Source organism: Fibroporia radiculosa, assembly GCF_000313525.1.
Source record: "Fibroporia radiculosa TFFH 294 genomic supercontigs, scaffold1185, whole genome shotgun sequence".
NCBI lineage: Eukaryota > Fungi > Basidiomycota > Agaricomycetes > Polyporales > Fibroporiaceae > Fibroporia > Fibroporia radiculosa.
The window spans coordinates 20,072-40,422 of NW_012133275.1; the positions used below are offsets into that span (position 1 = coordinate 20,072).

At 52.2% G+C, this 20,351-nt stretch overlaps 6 protein-coding genes across 6 annotated transcripts; 4 read left to right on the forward strand and 2 right to left on the reverse strand.

Annotated features, from left to right (window-relative positions):
- Window positions 1-529: 529 nt before the first annotated feature.
- Window positions 530-2,239, reverse strand: FIBRA_02336 (uncharacterized protein; the record flags this gene model as incomplete). Its single annotated transcript, XM_012324199.1, has 9 exons — window positions 530-676; window positions 726-819; window positions 871-931; window positions 987-1,160; window positions 1,245-1,259; window positions 1,309-1,383; window positions 1,439-1,730; window positions 1,800-1,908; window positions 1,956-2,239. The coding sequence occupies 9 exons, from the start codon at window positions 2,237-2,239 to the stop codon at window positions 530-532; spliced, it is 1,251 nt and encodes a 416-aa protein (XP_012179589.1).
- Window positions 2,240-2,617: 378 nt separating this feature from the next.
- Window positions 2,618-3,301, reverse strand: FIBRA_02337 (uncharacterized protein; the record flags this gene model as incomplete). Its single annotated transcript, XM_012324200.1, has 5 exons — window positions 2,618-2,686; window positions 2,742-2,886; window positions 2,942-2,993; window positions 3,050-3,209; window positions 3,263-3,301. 5 exons carry the CDS (start codon window positions 3,299-3,301, stop codon window positions 2,618-2,620), a joined length of 465 nt encoding a protein of 154 aa, XP_012179590.1.
- A 1,032-nt stretch (window positions 3,302-4,333) lies between these two features.
- On the forward strand, window positions 4,334-5,242 carry FIBRA_02338 (uncharacterized protein; the record flags this gene model as incomplete). Its single annotated transcript, XM_012324201.1, has 2 exons — window positions 4,334-4,566; window positions 4,639-5,242. The coding sequence occupies 2 exons, from the start codon at window positions 4,334-4,336 to the stop codon at window positions 5,240-5,242; spliced, it is 837 nt and encodes a 278-aa protein (XP_012179591.1).
- A 327-nt stretch (window positions 5,243-5,569) lies between these two features.
- FIBRA_02339 (uncharacterized protein) lies at window positions 5,570-9,409 on the forward strand (the record flags this gene model as incomplete). The annotated part of the gene is made up of 14 exons (XM_012324202.1): window positions 5,570-5,621; window positions 5,672-5,742; window positions 5,804-6,079; window positions 6,135-6,367; window positions 6,428-6,845; window positions 6,904-7,328; window positions 7,386-7,644; window positions 7,700-7,810; window positions 7,932-8,189; window positions 8,242-8,289; window positions 8,343-8,405; window positions 8,470-8,628; window positions 9,001-9,106; window positions 9,168-9,409. 14 exons carry the CDS (start codon window positions 5,570-5,572, stop codon window positions 9,407-9,409), a joined length of 2,721 nt encoding a protein of 906 aa, XP_012179592.1.
- Window positions 9,410-9,567: 158 nt separating this feature from the next.
- On the forward strand, window positions 9,568-15,543 carry FIBRA_02340 (uncharacterized protein; the record flags this gene model as incomplete). Its single annotated transcript, XM_012324203.1, has 8 exons — window positions 9,568-10,997; window positions 11,094-11,160; window positions 11,215-11,457; window positions 11,514-11,646; window positions 13,660-14,666; window positions 14,738-14,856; window positions 14,905-15,034; window positions 15,100-15,543. 8 exons carry the CDS (start codon window positions 9,568-9,570, stop codon window positions 15,541-15,543), a joined length of 3,573 nt encoding a protein of 1,190 aa, XP_012179593.1.
- Window positions 15,544-18,009: 2,466 nt separating this feature from the next.
- FIBRA_02341 (uncharacterized protein) lies at window positions 18,010-19,826 on the forward strand (the record flags this gene model as incomplete). The annotated part of the gene is made up of 13 exons (XM_012324204.1): window positions 18,010-18,071; window positions 18,121-18,155; window positions 18,208-18,371; window positions 18,422-18,429; window positions 18,482-18,543; window positions 18,595-18,692; window positions 18,752-18,857; window positions 18,910-18,936; window positions 18,971-19,111; window positions 19,170-19,185; window positions 19,248-19,305; window positions 19,362-19,393; window positions 19,457-19,826. 13 exons carry the CDS (start codon window positions 18,010-18,012, stop codon window positions 19,824-19,826), a joined length of 1,179 nt encoding a protein of 392 aa, XP_012179594.1.
- Window positions 19,827-20,351: the final 525 nt, after the last annotated feature.

Genomic DNA, 20,351 nt, shown 5'->3' on the forward strand with positions numbered 1-20,351 from the left:
CGAATGAGCATCAATTTCTGAGGGCTCGTCGTTAGTGCATGACAGGAACAACGAGAAAACACATGCATCCCCTCCATATACTCATCACTCCTCTCGCAATACCTTCACGGCTCAGGCTCCTCCATCTCATGATGTGGCCTACGTAGGGAGCTGCAGGAATCTGCAGTGTATGGAATGGAAGCACGAGTGCACGTTGAAACCGTGCATGATGGTGACGGATATTGGGTCCAATTGTCTGCTCAGTTGTGAGATACATGGTTGAACGGGAGGGGTAATGTTATGATGTCAGACGCTGCAATCACGACATTCTGTGGACGTAGCCATTAAAATAGAGCATCCAGAAAAGCTCAAGGCCACAAAGCACAGGCTGGAATAGCTATACTTGTAAAGAGGGAGAGGTTTGACCGGATGATCCCATCATACTCAGTGACCAAGTATGATAATGTCTAGCGGGATGTTCAATCTGTCATGTCCAAGGAGCAGGGATTCGACATTAGCATCAGTACATTCACGCCACGCACACCCGGATTCACGTCCAAACTACGTTTTCATCCGCTGCTCTCCAAGAGTCACGAGCAAATGTATCCCTAAATGCAGCTAAACTGTCCTGGATGGCACCACATTCCGGACTTGCAGCCTGTATTGCATATGCTTCGGGGAGAAGTTCTTCTAGTTGCTGCAAACGGAGTTAACGAACAACTGAATGAGACCCCCGTCACACTAACCTGAACTCGTTGCCGTGAGGGGGGATGTGTACTAATGAACCCGATCTGTATCCCTCCCTTGCTTTGCTCAAGCTTTCCCAGACGCGTGAACATTCTAAATAATATCAACGATACAAGCCCAGTTCCAAGCACAACTCACACCTACTCTGGCGCGGCGCGTGGATCGAAGCATGCTCGGGAAGCCAATTTCAGGCCTACATGGTCCGCTATACAAGATCAGATAACGCAGATAAGGTAAGATAGCTGCGATGAAATAGAGACCGTGAACAGTGGCAAGCTTGCCTTCTAACTCTTGCGTCCTCGAATTTGGAAGATCATACAGTAATGACGTAAGTAGTCTTGCAAAACCAAAATCTAGACCGGCAATTTCAAGCAGAGTCGCAAGGGCGAGAAGAACCTTCATGGAGGAGTAGCGCTCCGAGTTGTGCCGCAATACTGAAAATCGAGAAGAGAAATGCGCGTAATCCGAGTGCAGTGAATATTCTCGAACATAGCACACGCAGATAATGGCAGACCTACCGACGTGTCCAATCTCTAGTTGTACATGAGAAAATCTGATTCAAACAGTATACATAAGACTTACCATGCCCTAAGATAGCGGCTAATCCTTGTTCGTCCTTTGCTATGGGAAGAATTCCAGTAAATACGACAATGTTTCCTATAAAGTTCAGATTCCAGCATTGAGACAAAGCGGCTCGTGAGCGAGTACATACCATAGCTTGCCATTGCATTGACCATACGATCATCATTAACCACGAGCAAATTCCACACTCTACCACCAGCACCAGGAGGAGTGTCTGCCGTCTGTGTGCTCGTACTCCATAGATCATCCGATGGCCCGGTAGTGACCAGATATCCAGGTTTCTCGAATGCAAGCGTGCCTAGGTTGGATGCTTCTAGGATACGCGAAACAACCCTTCGGACATGTCGAGTGAGGGGATGATGCTCGGGAAGAATTTTGCCTTGATATTCAGACAGAAGCTCTTCATACGATACCTTCGCTAGCTAGAGGTACCGCCGCTTATAGTTTAGTTTAAATGACTCGTCGGCCAATGGTTGGCTGTGCCGCCTCACCTTGGCTTCGATTTTAGGATTCACATCCATAAAGCGCCATCGACCTGTCTCTGGAACCTTCTCGAGACTGCGAACACATATGGCAAACAAGTAAATAGGTAGCAAGGACCTACGTGAGCACAGGAGAGCTATGAGCACACACTATCAAACACGCACTGTGTTACATAGTACACACCACCGCCAACCACGACCGCGGCCACGATTCGGGTCCCAAGGTCCCATTTCCTGACATTAAATGGATGCTCTTGGTCTACATTGAACCGGACATAACGAGGACCACACCAGGAATGAGTTGCAGAGAATTGACGGGCCGGATTACTTATGGTCTGCGCAGGTATTCGGAGAAAGGCCGACGTAGCCGGCCCCCTAGGTCTCAAAAATATGCCACAACAAGTGCGAGTAGACGGAAGTATCTTCAGCCCTTGAGGAAGTTTGAACATGGCCATATCAAGTTATGAGAAGGAGTGGAAATTGGTGCAAGGTGGTGGCTGGACTATAGCAGAAGTAATAGCAGTATATCTAGAGCCCTAAATTATATCTCCGATATGGTGTAGTGGCTAACATTATCGCCTCTCACGCGATAGCCCGGGGTTCGATTCCCCGTGTCGGAATGGTTTTGATTCGTTTATAGGGGTTATTATTTCTTGTGATGTTTTTGGAAAGCTTGCATTATTCAGAACCTTCTACCGCTGCCGTCCCATCTCCATGTACTCCACGTTTGCAGTAAATGCGTCTATGCGTCTCATTTCACATAATTGCACGTGTAAGTGCCATCCGTGATAAGGAAGTACCTAGTATACAAAACTTTCTGGCTGTCTTTATCCATTTAGCCTTGCGTTGCTATCATCTACCATCGCTTTCACTGTCTTCGCGATTTCAACGGCACCCTAGAATACCAGTTTTGTGAGCATTATGTCTCCAGCCGTCCCTTTGCCAACTCACTGGTGTGTCCGAATGACAGCATATGGAGACGTCCAAGATGCCCTTTCCCAGGGGCACAAGCCCGGACGACGTTGTGACCAGGCCTTCTGACAGTATATTGCGTACCCGATCACGCACTGCGTCCAATGGAACAGGGTCATGCTTCCTATGATACAATGTGAAACCTCCAATGTTGCCAGAGTAGAGATATAAAGATGCACTTCGTAATGAGCAACTGTCCCTCCGGACTATACTCTAAGTCCGCAAACCATTCTGATGCAATGTATGAGAAATTTGTGAATAGCGTTCCCGGGAAGCTGATATCTTACCAGCGATGAATGGAACGCCGAGCTCTACAGCAGCTGTTTGATGGCAGGTTCCTGCCAGACCCATGAAGGGAACCTCGAATGTCTTGGCTACGCCGACGACGGCACGAGCCAATGCCATATCACGAGCGGTCATGCCGTACACAGATCCATGAGGTTTGAGCTACAGAATACTGAGTTTCCTATGTGAAACTAACTTACGAAAAAATGACATACATGGTTCAAGGGAAGCCCATGGACTTTCAGGAAGCCCATGAGGGCGCCTACTTGATAGACGAAGCAAAATGCAAGTTCATCCTCATAACGGTAGAGTCAGTTACGCAATCAAAATAATTTTTCTTCGTTGGAGAAGTGTCTCACTGGTTCCATCACCATTTCGCGGCGTCCCCAGCCCTGTCTATCTGGAAGCGACGGATGAGCACCGACAAGGACATGGTTAGCTTTAGCTAGCGCAACGGTTTCGTTCATGATATTAAAGTCACTTCAAAGCCCGAGTCAGCGAACACGTAAAATAAGATTCTTGGTGGCTGAGACGCACGACGCATGGAAGCCACAAGCGATGTTTGCCAAATGAATGGTCTTCATGAGCGCCTTATCATCGCCCTATCAATGCGCATATCTATGTCCAAATATCAAAGCTTCATGTCAATTGGACATACTATGGTATAGATAGCATAACCCTGCCAGAAGATGGGCTGTGGTCAGCGTCTCGGGTTTACGAACAGAATGGCACGGATGGCCGATCAAGTGAAGTGAGAAAGTTGGGTAGGTGTCTGCGATAGTATGATCTGGATCGCAACCAGTACTAGTCAACTTGTAACTGTTGCCTCACCTCGCCCATATCGCAATTTACAGTGGCCCGCAGCGGCATTTTTCCTGCGACGGGGAACAGCTTGCTGAAAGTTGTAGAATGCTGCGATATGTAGGACGACCAAGTGGACCCGAATCAGTCCCAACTCGCGCGAGGCGTGCGATTCATCAGATACATATGCTTTGCCTCAGCTCTGCTATAAGTAGTGACAAAGCCACCGACTTTCGCATCCACCGAGCCGGAGGCAAGCCTTGGAAGGCTGAGAAAACGTTATCTCTATGGTAAGCACCATGGGCATTGAATTGCCGAAGGTCGGTGGTCGAACATCCGCCGGAACTTACTGGCCGCAACAGATCGCATTCAATTCCTGCAATATCAAATTTCGAGCTGCAAACATACGATCGTATTTTACATGCAAAGCACATGGGAAAAGGGCCAATCAGAGCCTGCCAACTTGTCATGTTCGCTGCCTGAAGATGTCCTTCAATGCTCAGGCTTCGAACATTGAGAAAATGCGATCTCTTCCGGTACATGCCTGGCGCATGTTCCGTGCCCAGACACCATGTTTTGCCCACGGTAACGTCCAGATTGCTCCATTTTATCCCATGATACCAGATAGCCATGAGAACGATACGTCACTCACTGCCTGTGCGCTTGCTAGTGAGGCGGAACCGCTCAAGGCAACTATAGATACGCACAAGGTACACCAGTACGTCTCTCTCGTTCATCTGTGAGGTCAGAGCGCGTTGATCATGTCTGTCCCAGCCTACAAGCTTCACAGACTACTGGTTGCCAACCGCGGCGAGATTGCAATTCGTATATTGCAAACGGCCAAGCGATTGGGACTCTACACTGTTTCTGTTTACACACAGTCTGATGCTACTTCTCCCCATGTTCTACTGGCCGACGAGGCAGTAGCGTTACGTCCAGACGACTCCGATCCTGTCTCCAACTCGCGCGGGTATCTTGACGCAGAGACCATTGTAGAGATATGCAAAGAACGAAACATCACGCTCGTGCATCCGGGATATGGTTTTCTGTCAGAAAATGCACACTTTGCCAGGCTTCTCTCGGATTCCGGAATCACTTTTCTAGGTCCTCGTCCAGAGACAATCCAGGCGATGGGTCTGAAGCATGAAGCTCGGATGCTCGCTATGGAGGTTGACGTCCCGCTCGTTCCGGGATCTCATGGTTTGCTTGAAAATGTCGAGGACGCGGCAAAGATAGCTGCTCTGATTGGTTTTCCAGTCATGCTCAAGTCTACCGCTGGTGGAGGTGGAATGGGCCTCGCCGTATGCCAGAACGAAGAGGAGCTGAGTACAATGTTCACTGCTACTCGGGATCGTGCGCAGGTATCCTCTATCTTCAGTGCACTTGTACCGTAAGCTTTGCTAAAGGACACTACGGCAGATTTTATTCAAAAATGGAGGCTTGTTTATTGAACGGTACTATCCTTCTTCTCGACACATTGAGATTCAGGCAAGCATGCTACAAGCATACTTCCTTGCATCATAATAATATCCCCAGGTTTTTGGAAATGGGAATGGTCACGTCATTCACATGGGCGAGAGAGAATGCAGTGTCCAACGCAGGCATCAGAAGGTGATCGAGGAGTCACCCAGTCCATTCATGATGAAGCATCCTGGTAGGTCTTCGCCGGTTTCATGAATCTTATATGAACGCTCCAATACAAATTAGATGTACAAGCAAAAATGTGTTCTGCAGCCCTCCGACTGTGCGAGCATGTCAAATATGCCTCGGCTGGTGAGCCGCTTGTATAGTTTCCGCAAGAAATTTGTTAAAGCTTCAGATAGGAACGGTGGAGTTTCTAGTTGACGATGCCACAGGAGATTTCTTCTTTCTAGAGATGAACACTCGACTTCAGGTATCAGCGCCACATTAATTATGGCAGCGACTATCCTAATACGTTTTGGGCACCTGCGCAGGTTGAACATCCCGTTACCGAAGCGGTCAATCCAGGCCTTGACATAGTCGAGCTGATGATTCACCAGGGTATAGCGCAACGGGATACTAATCATGGCGGACTCACCCCCCACGAACTACAACAGGACCCATACGAGGTTACTCCCAATGTCAAACTACTCCATTCAATCGAGGCGCGAATTTACTGCGAGAATCCTGCCGCGCAATTCAAGCCAAGCCCTGGTGTACTGCAGAAGGTCGAGTTCCTGCGGGCCGATTGGCTACGTCTCGAGAACTGGGTCTGCCGTTAATCCTTGCATATCCACACTTTTTCCTCTTACCTCGTAATAATAGGTCGAGAACGGAACCACGATCACTCCATTCTTTGATCCGCTGATTTGCAAAATGATCGTCACCGCCCCTACTCGTCCAGAGGCCATCCACCGACTGCATCGAGCCCTTGAAGGAAGCCAAATATATGGTCCGCCTAACAACATGTCGTATTTGCGAGCTATATGCGAATCCGAGGCCTTCAGAGCCGGTAACTCAACAACCGCCTTCCTTGATACTTTCGTATATACTCACCGGTATGTTGAATCACGCGATCACGACGATTAGGCAGCAGGATCTCACAGCGCAAATTCTAGTGCAATGGATGTTATCAGTGGCGGCATCGAAACGACGGTTCAGGACTATCCAGGGCGACGCGTTGGATCGGGTATACCTCGTGGAGGGCCTATGGACACACTGGCATTTTTCATTGCCAACATTCTCGTAGGAAACAGTCCAGGTATAGAAGGGCTTGAAATCACGCTCGTTGGGTGCAAAATACACTTCCACACTGCGTGCACGGTCGCCATCACAGGCGCGCCCCTGCAGGCCACGATCAACGGGGAAGTCGTCGACATGTGGAGGTGTCTCATCGTCCCTGCGGGCGGCACATTGGCTATCGGTGCCATCAAGGACGTTGGATTCAGAGCTTATCTCGCAGTAAGAGGCGGATTTCCAGAGATTCCGGAGTATCTGGGCTCGAAGTCGACGTCGTTGGGACTCGGTGGGTATCAGGTATGTACTACGTCCGCGTTCTCGTTGTATAAATGTATGGCTTATATTTTTGTCATAGGGTCGCTCTTTAATAGCCGGTGACTGCATCGCTCTTGCCAACTGCGCTCACTTTGCAGACGAGAAAGAGCGTGTGTGTCCAGACCATTTAATACCCCAGTATAAATCCCACTGGATCATCTATTGCCTCGCAGGACCTCACTGTGATGACGAATTCATCACTTCCGCCGGTATTGAAGAATTCTTCTCTGTGCACTGGAAAGTGACTTCATCGAGTAATCGTATGGGCATTCGTCTGGAAGGCCCACCTATTGCTTGGGCACGGAAGAGTGGTGGTGAGGGAGGCTCTCATCCGTCAAATATACATGATAATGGCTATGCGTTCGGCACAATTAACATGAACGGCGACACACCTGTGATTCTCACCAACGATGGGCCGGATATGGGAGGGTACGCTTGCGTTTGCACCGTTGCTACAGAAGAAATGTATGTCTGCTCCATGCTGCGGGCTGTGTTTTCTTCACTCACTGTCGTTGGCACAAGGTGGAAAGTCGGCCAGTTGCGGCCAGGATGTACCGTTCAATTCAGGCGCATTACAGTCGCCCAGTCTGTAAGCCTCATGAGCAAGCTGGACCGATACTTCGAGGAATTATCGCAAACACTTGTGTCTCCGGGACCGTCAAGCACGCGTACCAAACACGGATCACTCACTCAAACCTTCTCTGACTCCCCTCAGGATCCTAAGTTGCACATCATTGCTCCTCCCTCGTACTCTATACGGCCGCGGGTAGTGTTCCGCCAAGTACGAATTTCACATGTTTGTCTAAGATATCAACACCTGACACCTTGTTACGTAGGCTGGAGATGCCGCTATTTTGATAGAATATGGTGGTTTAAAACTTGACTTCACACTGCGCGCACGAATCCATGCGTTTGAGACAGAATTGAGCAGACGAGAACTCCCAGGGGTATGGTCTGTAGCGCCGTGCATCAGATCAATAATGGTCCGTCCCACTGTTTATCAATCATGTCGGTTTTAAAGTAAATCAACTCTGGTAGATCCGATATGATCGATACATAATTTCTCAGGAGGACTTGTTATACATTCTTGTGGAAATTGAAATCTCGTTGCCTGACAGTTTGCATGATGCCGTATTCCCTGCGCGCAAGATCAGGTTCCCTATTGTCTTGGATGACAAGTGGAACAGGGATGCGCTCGAAAAATACATGCGTTCTCAGCGAGATGAAGCTGTTTATTTGCCTAGCAACATCGAACACCTTGCTAAGAACAATGGATTGGAGGGTGGTGCTGATGAGGCATTGAAGTTGTTGATATCCTCGGACTGGGTATGTCTGTGGCAATACGCTGTCTTCGTAATTTGCTGACTGACAGTGCTAGCTCGTTTTCGGAGTTGGCTTCTACTTAGGATGTCCCTTCTTGATTCCGGTAAGTTTCTTCTCCTTCAATGCTTGCACGATGTTGAATTCTAACATACGTAGATAGATCCGAGGTGTAGATTGGTCGGCCAGAAGATGAATCCTTCTAGGACGTACACTCCACGCGTACGTCCAGGGTCCCAACTATCATATTAGTATCGCTGCTAATCGAGTTACTTATACGGTCTAGGGGGCTGTCGGCATCGCTGGATTAGTTGCCGCCATATATCCCATCGAATCCCCAGGAGGATATCAACTGTTCGGCCGGACATTGCCTCCTTGGCAAACATGGGGAAAAGGCTACGACTTCAGCCCCTCCCAGCCTTGGCTTTTGCGGCCATTTGACCAGGTAAGTTGAGAAGGAATAGTTATAGCCGTAATCCCAACAAAGGTCAGGTCACATTTGAACCGGTCAGCGAAAACGAATACATAAAGGTATGTAAATGTTCACTGATCGAAGTGTCATGACATCAGCTAAACTTTCTGGCTAGATGGAGAGTCAATTTGACGCAGGACAGTATAAATTTAAGGCTAGTCGTGGGGATCATTTCTGTCCCACAATCTAATGGAAAACACAGATAGAGGAGAGCAAATTTTCAATGGCGGAATACATGAAATTCATAGAGACCATATCCCTTGAGACGGAGCGATTCCGAGAAAGACAAGCTTTAGGAACCAAATCCGAGGAAGCCAGGCACGTCTTACACAACGCTGGTTGCAGCCAGCTGATGCGAAATTCACTAGGGAGATCGAATTACATTTGAGTTGGACCAGCCGACATGCCAAGTTGCGTATGGAAGAACCTGAAAGCGAAAGTCAGGTTTCAGGTAGGTCTGCATTGGGACGACCACTGTGATGAGCTACTAGTCTCATGCATACAACCCATAGATGGCCTGTACACAAATGGCATTACATCTTCTTTGTCCGCAGTCATCTGGAAAATCAAGTGCCAGCCGGGAGATGTGATCAGGTCAGCAGACGACGTCTTGGTGGTGTTAGAAGCAATGAAGACCGAGATAAATGTGGAAGCTGGGGAAGAACATGTCGGACACACTGTGGTAGGTTCTGGTAGAGGGGTCAAAGAGGGTGCCACAGTGAATCCTGGAGACGTTCTAGTTGTATTGAAATGAACTCGTCTAGTAGTACAGATGGTCGACTTCAAGCCAAATTTCAATATAACTTGTTTAAATTGATCAATGCTGACTACGTAAGCGCCCACATGGTGCCACTCCGAGTTCCGGCTCGACGACCATGGCCACAAGCGCGGCTTCTTGCCGTCCATATCAACATGCTATTGAACCTACCACTCGAGATCGTGGAGAAAATTCTGGTATTCGCCGCAGAATCGGGCTCTCCAACCGCCATAGCCGCAGTCGCACAGACATGCAGACTCTTCCGGGCACTGGTATACAAGTCCACGGACAACCACTTATGGAGAGAGATCTTTCTTACTCTGTTTGATGATCCCCGTAAATTGTATTTCCTGGATACAGGCAAGTTGCATTCCGCTGCTGAGCTCATTGATACCGATGTTCGGCTTGCAGCGGCATTTGACTGGGGTGCCGAGTTTAGGCAGCGTGTATGGACAGGCGTATTCTTTGAGCGCCATACGCAACCCCTGCACGTCCAGAAAGTGTACAATCTGCGATCTCGAGCGACTGCTACGTCCTTGGTTGACCTCACTCCGAAGTATGACCTCGCTCGGAGCCTGCGGGCATGGCAATCGCTGCTCTCCCTCGTCAGGACATCTGCCCCATCTCGTTCGCTTCACAGTGCTGAAGGTCCGGATACTAGTAGCGGCGACATCGACGTCCAGGGCCGCTCTCTCAGCTATGTATCCCACAACACTCCTGGATACCCCACGCGGCTTATGTCTCCGAGGCCGTCGCGCAACATCTCCTGGATGCAGTCTGTGCTCAAGCGCGGGTTTCCCGCCTCCGTTGTTGCAAAGCTTGCGGGTAGTGCTCGTCACAAAGGCTGGGATCACACCCCAGAGGCGCAGCTGGTAGGCGAATTTGTCGCGTGCGCGGGCTTCCAGCCTGTGCGGGAGCTTCACGAGGAGCGCACCGGGCGACTCGCCTCTTCTACTGGCACGTCCCACGCCGACGAAGGCATCTCTGGACTGTCAGGCTTGGACATGAGCCTGGAAGCGCAGGAGAAGCGAGCGTTTGACAGAGCGATGGAGATGGTGTACAAAATGCTGTATCTAACTCGGCGTCGGCACTGGGGTCCGTATCTTCCGGTGTCTCCTGCCGAAGAGGTCGAGTTTCCGACTGTGACGATCGATGACGTCTCCGTTGATTCTGACTATGATTCGGAAGATGATCCAGATTATGAGCCCCCAGACGACCCTGCCGCGCCGTCATCACCTCGCGAATACTCTCCCGTCGCAGGGAAAGAGCGCAGGCCAGAGTATGTCCGACGTAGGAAGCCCATTTTACCTACACCGGACCAGCTCATCCCGGACTGGACATGGCTTGCTGCCGCTCGAGTGATAGTGGAAGGAGTGCAGCGCATGAACTTTTTGACCGACTTGGATGCGTTTATAACATGGAATTCGTGGAGAGAACAAGGTTGGGTTGTGGGCAGCACACAGAATAAAGCCAGAGATGAAGAAGACACTGGGATGGCCAAAGAAAAAGGCAAGGGGAAGGAGAAAGCAGACCTCGACGGTTCAATCGATGGCTGGGATTGGGCTGGCGCTGAGGGCGTCTGGAGGTAGGCGCGCATCCTGATCCAACTCGCGCTCAGCTCATGTTCGTGGTTAGACGCTGCGTATGCTGGCTCAGCTATGATGACTTGATGTGTACGTAGTCTCGGATATTTCGCTCATGCATGGTCTAAACTTGGGCACGACGACATGGTCCCTGTAGACTGCAACGTGAGGAATCTCCCAAGCATGGAATTCATATTGTGCGCTGATCTCCGACTGTAGACGAACGGCTTGTTCGACCGGGACAGCGTAGAGACGTATTTCCTCGTCGTCCCAGTGCGTCTCCGCATAGTGGGCTATGAACCCCCTGCTGTGCCCGGGTACCCCGACCGTCCCACTATCAAGGTGGAGGGCGATATCGGTGGTGCGCATTGGCAGGGTGTTCCCGACAACATAGAGGATGACGTGAGGAAGGTACACGGGTCAGTGAGCATGCTCTCTGATGGGCACGTTCGCTGGTCTTTGGTAATGGCAAGTCTCCTGCCGCCTAGCACCGAGTTGTCTGACGAAGGCTTTTTCAGTACTCGACTGATACGGACGACGCCAGCACGGATGAGTGGATCTCGGAAGGCGTGCAACTGGGCGGCGTGCGCTCGGATGCGGGATTCTTGGGCATGTGGACCGGTGCGCGACACGAGAGCGCCGACCCCTTGGGTAAGCATCGCGTTCCCTGCGCATCAGGCCTGTGGCTCACCGGCACCCCGTCTCACAGGTCCTTTCTGGCAATGGAGAGTTACTTGATCGCACAGAGATGTTTCCGTACTTATGGCAATCTGTGTTTGCGTGTACCGTAATGTTTCGTTGCTTCTACAGGATGTAGTACAATGCTGCCAGGATGTACCAGGCTAGGTCACAATTACTTCCTAGGTAAGCTGACGATGGTTTCATGAATCCTTTTGGTTATTATTATGAAGAATTGGTGAGGGCTGATTGGTGCGTAGCGAACCATCCAATTCCATTGCCAAGTCCATCCTGGTCCCATCACGTGCCTTTTCTGGCTTCGATTACCAGATCTGAGATCGATCGCACCCCGGCCGGTGACGTCAGCTCATGATCGCCTTCTGTTCAGCTTTGCATGGTGCAAGTATATAAAGCACGCTTCAATCTCGCTCTGCGCCAATCCGCTTTCGCCCCGACTACATCATGCATCAATTGGCCTCGGCCGACCAATCTAACCGTTTTGATGATACTAGTATTCAGCTTGACCGAGGCGCACAGGCGTCCTCAATTTGATTGCAGACGGAGGATTCTTCCCCGGCGGGGGCGGATGATTAAATACCCTTGTTCGCACTACATGCACGACGCGCGCCCATTCTCCGCCACAGCTCGTAAGGCCGTGAAGCGAGGCCGGTCCAATTCGGACAAGTGGTCTGTCAGTAAGCCGTTTTATGGCAGGGAGTGATGGGACAACACGACTTCCGGTAAGTCGGATCCGTTTTCGTGGCACGCACTAAATGACCGCTTGATGGGAGTGAAATAGTGGAGTTGCATCTGTCTATCATTCGGTGGCCGTGTGGCCGTGTGGTAGTCTCGACCGAGGTGAAGGCACATGCCCTGATAGCGGGAGCGGCAAAATGAATGTGAGCTTGAATTCAGCTGGCACAGTGACGAAGGGCATCCCCCTGTACAAGTGCTTTGGGGGCATGGCTGCACTGCTTGCTGGGAAGGAATCAGTCGTGTATGAGCATGCATATATGCGTGCCAACATGGACTTATCTAGGCCATGGAAGCAGCTTTGTGACCCTTGCGAGCAGTCCATTATCCGCGGGAGACATGATCTGCTGTAGTAGGAGCGCTACATGTATCCCACGGAGATGTACTCGGCGAGGCACGTTGTTGCTGAGCATGTGCCATATAACGAGAACTCAAAGAGAAGATAGCATGGCCCAGATCGAATTGACGCGTCCACAGGCAGTACATAACTAGCAAGGGGTCCGACTGAGGGCTTGACGTATCAGATACGCCCCAACTGTGGATAGTGGCGCAGAGGCGGCAGTAGCCATTGGTCGGAGAAAGCTGCCGTGGGTGCGTTCGACTCACGGTCCCGCAAAAGTGAAGCCGCATGGGGACCCAGGGCTTGAGAGCGTGGTGTCATTTCCCAGGTGCGTGACGCGACTGGCGATGATTGCCAGCACGGTACGGTGAAAGTGGTCGTCTGGTATGTACCAGCAGCCGCTCGGGATGGTGGGCCGCTCTCGCAGCCGAACAGCGAGCAGCCAGGCGAGAGAAGCAGAGGCGAGGCACGAAGACGAGCACCTGGGCTGTAGCAGCAGGTTAAACGCAAATGCCGAGAAGCAGGGCCACACGGCAGCTGAATGTATTGGCGGGAGCAAGAAACGTTCAGCCGTTGGATATAGCAAGACAGAAGGAGGCAAGGACCCGGCGGCTTGTACGAGGCGACTTGATACGCCGACAGGAGCAGGATATATGAAGCATTCAAAGAGTCGGGGCCGATCCTGGTCCGACGTTGTCGGCGAACGAGACGGGAGGAGGGGAGCGGAGCAGGGGCAAATGCCGGATTTGATCAAGGCTGTTTCACGTGCGCTGGGCGCTTGGCCGTGCAGTAGCAGGCAGACGGCTGCTGCCCTGATAGAAGACCCGTTTCATCGTTTAAACGTCTTCAGGGCCCAAACCCTAACCTTCGGCATGGCATCGCTCATCGACCAGCGGGGGTCGATGCGGACAACGACGACGACAACGACAACGACAACGACAACGACAACGACAACGACAACGACAACGAGCTAGGTGGGCGGGGCAGCGCCCGCGGACGTGGACGGTGGACGATCGGGAAAGGCGAAGGCAAAGCCGGGCGGACCCCTGCATGCGACTGCGTCCGATCCCAGAATCCGCGGGGACGCCATCAGTGGCTGCTAGCGCCGACTCCCTCTACGCCGGGCTATACCATACATGCGGGGCCAATCCTTTATCCCTCCTCCTTTATAATATCTCCCCCACCCTCGTCCTCGTCCTCCTTCATTCCTCCCCTCCCCCCAATGTCTCCCCGCAAAGCCTCTCATCAGCTCCACATCCTCATCGTCGGCTGCGGCCTCGGCGGTCTCGCAGCCGCCCACTGTCTCGCTCAGGCTGGCCACCGCATCACCCTCTTCGAGTCCGCCCCCGCAATCGGCGAGGTCGGCGCAGGCATCCAGGTCTCTCCCAACGTCACCCGTCTCCTCTACCGCTGGGGCCTCGGCGACAAACTCGACCAGATTGCCGTCAAGCCCCATGCCCTCGTCTTCCGCAGATACAGCAATGGCGAGCGCGTCGCCTACACCCGCTGGGCAGAGAAAATGGATGCCTTTGGCGCACCCTACTATCACATTCACCGCGCAGACTTCCACAAGCTCCTCTTCGACCTTGCCGCCCCTCATATGACTCTCCGTCTCAACTCCACCGTCGTTGCATGCGATCCTGATGCACCTTCACTCACCCTGGCCTCGGGTGAGGTCATTCACGGCGACCTCGTCATCGGCGCGGACGGCGTCAAGAGCTACATTCAGCAGGTCGTCCTCGGCCGCGTCAACCCCGCACAGCCGACGGGCGACGCCGCGTACCGCGCTCTCATCCCCACTCAGCTGATGATGGCCGACCCGGAGTTGAAGGAGCTCGTGGACACGCCAGAAATGACGGGTTGGATGGGCCCGGGGCGGCACATTATGGGGTACAATGTCGTGAGTACCCCTCTCACACCGCGCTTCGCGCACACGCACTCGCACTCACGTCCGTGTTCTTGTTCGCCCAGCGCGCGAAACAGGAGATGAATCTGGTCATGCTGCACCCGGACGACGGCTCTGTCGAGTCCTGGTCAGCTGAGGGCAGCGCCGAGAAGATGCGCGCCGACTTTGCCGACTTTGAGCCCCGGTACGCACCCACTCTTCCCCTCCCCTCAGCGTTCTGAGACCTCTGCAGAGTACAGAAGATGCTCGCCATGGTCAAGTCTACGCTCAAGTGGCGTCTCATGGACAGACAGCCGCTCGAGCGGTGGATCCATCCCTCCGGGCACGTCGCGCTGCTCGGGGACGCCTGTCACCCCATGCTCGTGAGTCCTCGGTGCCTTACCCCGCTCAGGCGCGCTTGCTGACGTACCCATCCCGCGTCTTTCAGCCATACCGCGCCCAAGGCGCGGCGATGGCTATTGAGGACGCTGCCGTGCTCGGAAACCTGCTCTCGCGGTTGTCTTCGCCTGCACAACTGCGACCGCTGCTGCAGGCCTACGAAGACTTGCGTCTCCCACGTGCGTCCGCGACACAGGCGTCGTCCCGGCTGAATCAGACGATCTTCCACCTCCCGGACGGGCCCGAGCAGGAGGCACGCGACTTCCAGATGCGCAAGGCAATGGAAGTTGAGCTTGCCATGCTTGAGCGCGAGCGCGCGGGGGACAGTCCTGTGGCGGGCGCGGATAGCGAATCGATGGAGGGGAACCCGAATCAGTGGGCGGACCGCAAGAAGAACGAGGCGCAGTTTGGGTATGATGCAGACCAGGTCGCGGACGCGTGGTGGCGCGAGGTGGGTGAGCGCGCAATTGGGCAGGTGCCGGGACGACTGTGAGGATATTTTTGTCTCTCTCGAGTGTGGTATAATAACCCTCGGGTGCAGCGGGGCGGGCTGTGTCTGTGCGTGACGGCGCGCATCTTTGTCTCATTCTCTCCATCTATCCTGATCATCGTCACGGTTGCAAGCATTCTTCCTGTAGATCACAACATGTACGTGTACCCTTGAGCCTGTACTGTATTACCCCACTATGTTTGTTAGCGAATACACAATGCATGCCGTTGAAACCGGGAGTATATGGAATCGATGTGGGATCGGTGAGATAGGCGTCAGCTGCGAACAGGCTCGAGCAGAAGGTCTCGTGGGTTGCCTCCTGATGCACAGCGGGGCTATGCGCTCACAAGCACCAGGCGGATGCCCGCGCACATACACCAAGTCAAGGATCTCTTTACCTCACACCTGCGAATGGGAGGATACCTCTTGCACGCCAAGTCCTGAAGACCGACTTGGCGAGGAGAACCTGGTCTGGCAGCCAAGACCTCCGTCCGAGCCTGGGACAGTCCGAGAATAGCGTTCGCCCGGAAGGTTCGTGCTCAGCCATCGGTGTAGTCTGCGTGTTGCGACTACCAGCTAGCGGTGGAGTGCGTGCAGCTGAGGCGGGGGTACGCCCACGCGCGCATAGGTTCGAATGCGTCCCCGGGCTCTAAAGAGACTCTGCGGCATGCTCCTGCAAGATATGAAATACCCCGGCTGCACAGGGAGAATTCGCGAGGGTGGTGCTCCGACGCTGGTTAGGGTGGTTTCTAGTACTCCCATTGCCCGTTGTCCGAGCTCGAGCGCGAGCTCGTCACGCTCCGAAAGCCTCTATCGATGTTCCTACTCTGTGACCAGATATACTTCGGCTCGAAATGTGGTCAATTGCGTCCGCGCACGAGCAGCGCCCGGAAACTCTTGGCAAAAGCTGCAAACGAGTCCTGTGCGGTTCTCGTTTCGCAGAGAAAGGCGAGTTTTTTCGAGTCGATCTCAGAGTACGCTGCTACGCATCTAGAGTTGTTCACTGTGATGTGGTATGATGCGGTATTAGACCAAAGACAACAGGCGACATGTTGATGACGAAGGCGAAAGGACAGTGCTATCAGCACCAAGCGCCGACGTCGACGCCGATGCAGTGATTTTGAGGCTCGCCATAAGCAGTAAGCCGCCGAGTGACGTGGGTGCATGTATATCAACGCCTTTGCGCACTGTTATCGTGGAGGAGAACCCTTCTGACATGAAGATTCTTGATAGTTGCCCCGTGCGCAGCGTTGAAGAGTGGGAGGTTGAGGGCTGCTACACCGGCACGCCCCCTCACGCTCCTAAGGAGTACTTCGCGCTCGGGTTGGTACACGAGAACGTTTCACTCACTGCATCAATGACAGGTTTGAGACTCGCAGAAAGAGCGATGCAGCGAATTTGAAGCAAAGATATCTTTCGTTTGGCAAGGCCAAACCAAGACGTTCGAAATTGTGTCCATGTAAAATGACTTGCAAGATGCTACTGCGACTCAAATCCCATTTCCGAAGGAATGTCGGGTGGGCAAGACTTTGATGTTAGTAGCATGCTGGAGACATACCTCCGAATCGACTCACTTCCATGGACTAGCACATGGGCGCTAGATGACCTGCTGGACAAGCTTAGCAAGTTTATCTGTGGGTGGCTCTGAACTATCTAACAAGATCAGAAGTGGGGAAGAGCTATAGCGACTACTGACGTTGAAGTACACTGTAGGCGGAATTTTGAACAGAAACGGCGTGAAGTGAAGGACTCCGCGGTATCTTTCCATGACGGCCGGTCTCTACCAACCACTGAATTGTGCCAGGTAGATATTTCAAGGCACTGTCAAAAAGGTATAACAGGCAAATGCCGACGCGCGCGCGACGACACGACGACGCAATTTGCCTGTTCAGGATCATCCGCTCTCTGCACCATCCGCTCGTCCCAATTTTTCGCAGTGTAAATCCTGATCCTGCGACCGCCACCATCTCTTTACCCCTTTACTCGCATTTCCAGATCGGAGCTTTGACGAGAATAAGCGTCGTTGCAAAACGCGCTCAAGCAGCCCCGGTTTGACCCGTGTGCGCTGCTTGGCGGCTAGAGGACGAATTTTGGACGCTCATTATCGCAGCTGGTCGGATCAGCAACCTGTCTGGACTGGACGCCCAAGCTACATGGCGCGTATATGCTGCGGCGCAAAACACGATGGCGTTGATAGTCTTTTCTCTTTCACACTAGTCGCAGGTCCCACCGGCCATGGGGGCTACGATGGGACCAGTCGGCGTCAAGGCAGCACAGGAACAAAGTGCCGCCACCCCCTGTCCTTTAATGATCTCGGCCTTGCGATCGCCCTAACGGTCAGGTGTGTGCCAACGCTCCTTGACAAGCCCCTTAATACTCACCTCCTGCCCAGAGTTCATGCGTGTCCGACCGCGCTTCTCCTCCCTCGCGTGATGAGGCCCACCGGGCTCAGCTGCAGTCTTCCTTGTCATGTCGTCGTCTTCCGATCCAGATTCTATGCAAAAAGTCATCATAAGCCTCCTTCGGGCAAAGTGAGCACCCCACGTAGTTTTGTTCATCAACGCTCACTCGAACCCACAGCTATATCTCGAACTACTGTGAACTTGCCGTTGCCAGTGAGTGCTCGCGCGCTCTTACTCATATTCTCTAACGCGATACATTCGGCAGGCATAATATTTTATGACTACGCCATTACGCTGGGCCAGGAGATACAGCTCATCTGGGGACGCAAGCCGACCAGCGCTATCATCATCTTCTTCCTCAACCGTTATGTTGTCTTTGCCTTTGGCATCGTTGCAATTCTCGGCACGTTTGCTTGGTCTACAGACGCCGTACGTTTCTCTCCGATCTCATTCAATACCCTCTCATATTCATCCTTCAGGGGTGCGCGTATATATCCGCGCAGAAAGTGTGATGAAATTGACAAAGTGCCCGCATGTAGGTGTGCGGCTGTTATATATCTTTACGATATTACCTCTCTCGCGTTGTATGGTATCATTCCTCGTACGTCGTGCTCTGTTAGCTCGAGATATAATTACTAACCTACATGGCCAGTATTCTCATCTTTGCGGGTGTATGCCGTGAGCGACGGCAATTGGCTTTTAGCCATGCTTACCCTCATGTTGGGCCTCGTGCCCCTAGCCACCAACATGGTGATTTTCCTACCTCCCTGTTGAATTCAAGACCTCGCTTGACAATTTTCCTTCTCAAGTTCAGCGCAATCAGAACATCCCGTCCGTTCGTCGAGTTCGTGGGAGATTTACCTGTATGCACGTTCACGCAGTTTTATTCGAATTCAACCCACTACAAACGTGTCCGTCCGTTTTCCTTAATTTCTCATAGAATCTCCCGTCTTACATGACTCATTAGGCGTCTGTGGCAATCTAGACATCGAGTGTTGGAGTGTTGACTTCTTGCTAACGTATCTCAGTCACGGTCGCCACGCGCACATGTGCGATTGCCTCTGATGCTATCGTGCTTCTCGTCACCTGGTGGAAAACATATTCCATCAAAAAGGATGCAGATCGTGCACACTTAAAATCGTCCGTTGCAACTCTCCTTTTACGAGATGGTGTGTCCCGCATCATGACGTGATGAATGCCCTACCCACTCATCGCTGCGTATGCTAGGCACAATCTACTTTCTGTGAGTCTGGAACGACGTGACTCGCTCACACGGAACAAGATATGTCTGATGCTGGTGCACAGCGCACTCCTGACGCTAAATATAATCCAGATGCTGACCGCGGTCGTCTTCATGCACAGCGTATGTCCTTCCCTCGCTCTCGCCTGCAGACGTGACTCATTGTATGTCTGTTGAAGAATGTTGTCTACGTTTCTATATTTCTAATCCCGTGCGTCTCTACTTCCTTTTTCTCCTCCTTGTCTACCTCAATTGCCCTGCTGACCCACCGCAGTCTCCCTGCAGTTCTCACTTCGCGCTTTCTACTCGATCTGCGCCAAGTTCATGATGCCGGCTCGCCCGCACCCGCCAGTGAATCATCCGCATCACTAGAGGAATATCCCGACTTCACACTCACATCCGGGATTCACACGACCGCCGGCGCTGGTGAGAGGGCCCACGTGGATATAGCTACAGCAGCGGGCTCATCGCAGCCGGCGGCGCTCCTGACGTATGGGAGGATGAATGCATTCATGGATATGGGCGCACCTGTGTATGGTGGGACGTTTATTACTGCGACGATAGCGGCGTCGACTGGGAGCGATCAGAGCGCGGACAATGTGGTAGAAAGTTCACGGGAGGACGTGGAGGATAAATCCAACTAAACCTGGTGTGCTGGGTGAGGGCAATGTGTCAAGGTATTGCCCTTGACCCTACTCTAAACCCTAACCCCAGTACTCACTTGTGATGTGCTGGTAGTTTCAAGAGGTAAACTGGAGGGCTTGTCTTGAGAGTGGTTAACTCAGAGGATGAATAGGATAAAGTAGATGGTAGTAGTTTCAATAAGAACAAACTGCCATACTATGCTGTATTGCTCTAGTATTTATACATGTGGGACCAGACCCTGGATACTACTGGTAGTACATCTAACACCTAGGATGACTGATGCTTGCAATACGCTATTGGCTATCTAAGAATACCTAGTGTGTAAACCATTGCCCCATTCATGTGTTCGGTCAGCAGTCGGATGTGTGATGATCACCTGAACGACTGTGTGTGTCTCTAGTACAAATAGGGAAATCTTGTGTGAATGTATGATAACCCATTTGCCATGCTTCTGATAAGCTAGACACCTGACTAGTTGTCACAGTTTTTCGAATTTATTCCAGAATAAGCGCGCGCCTATCTTA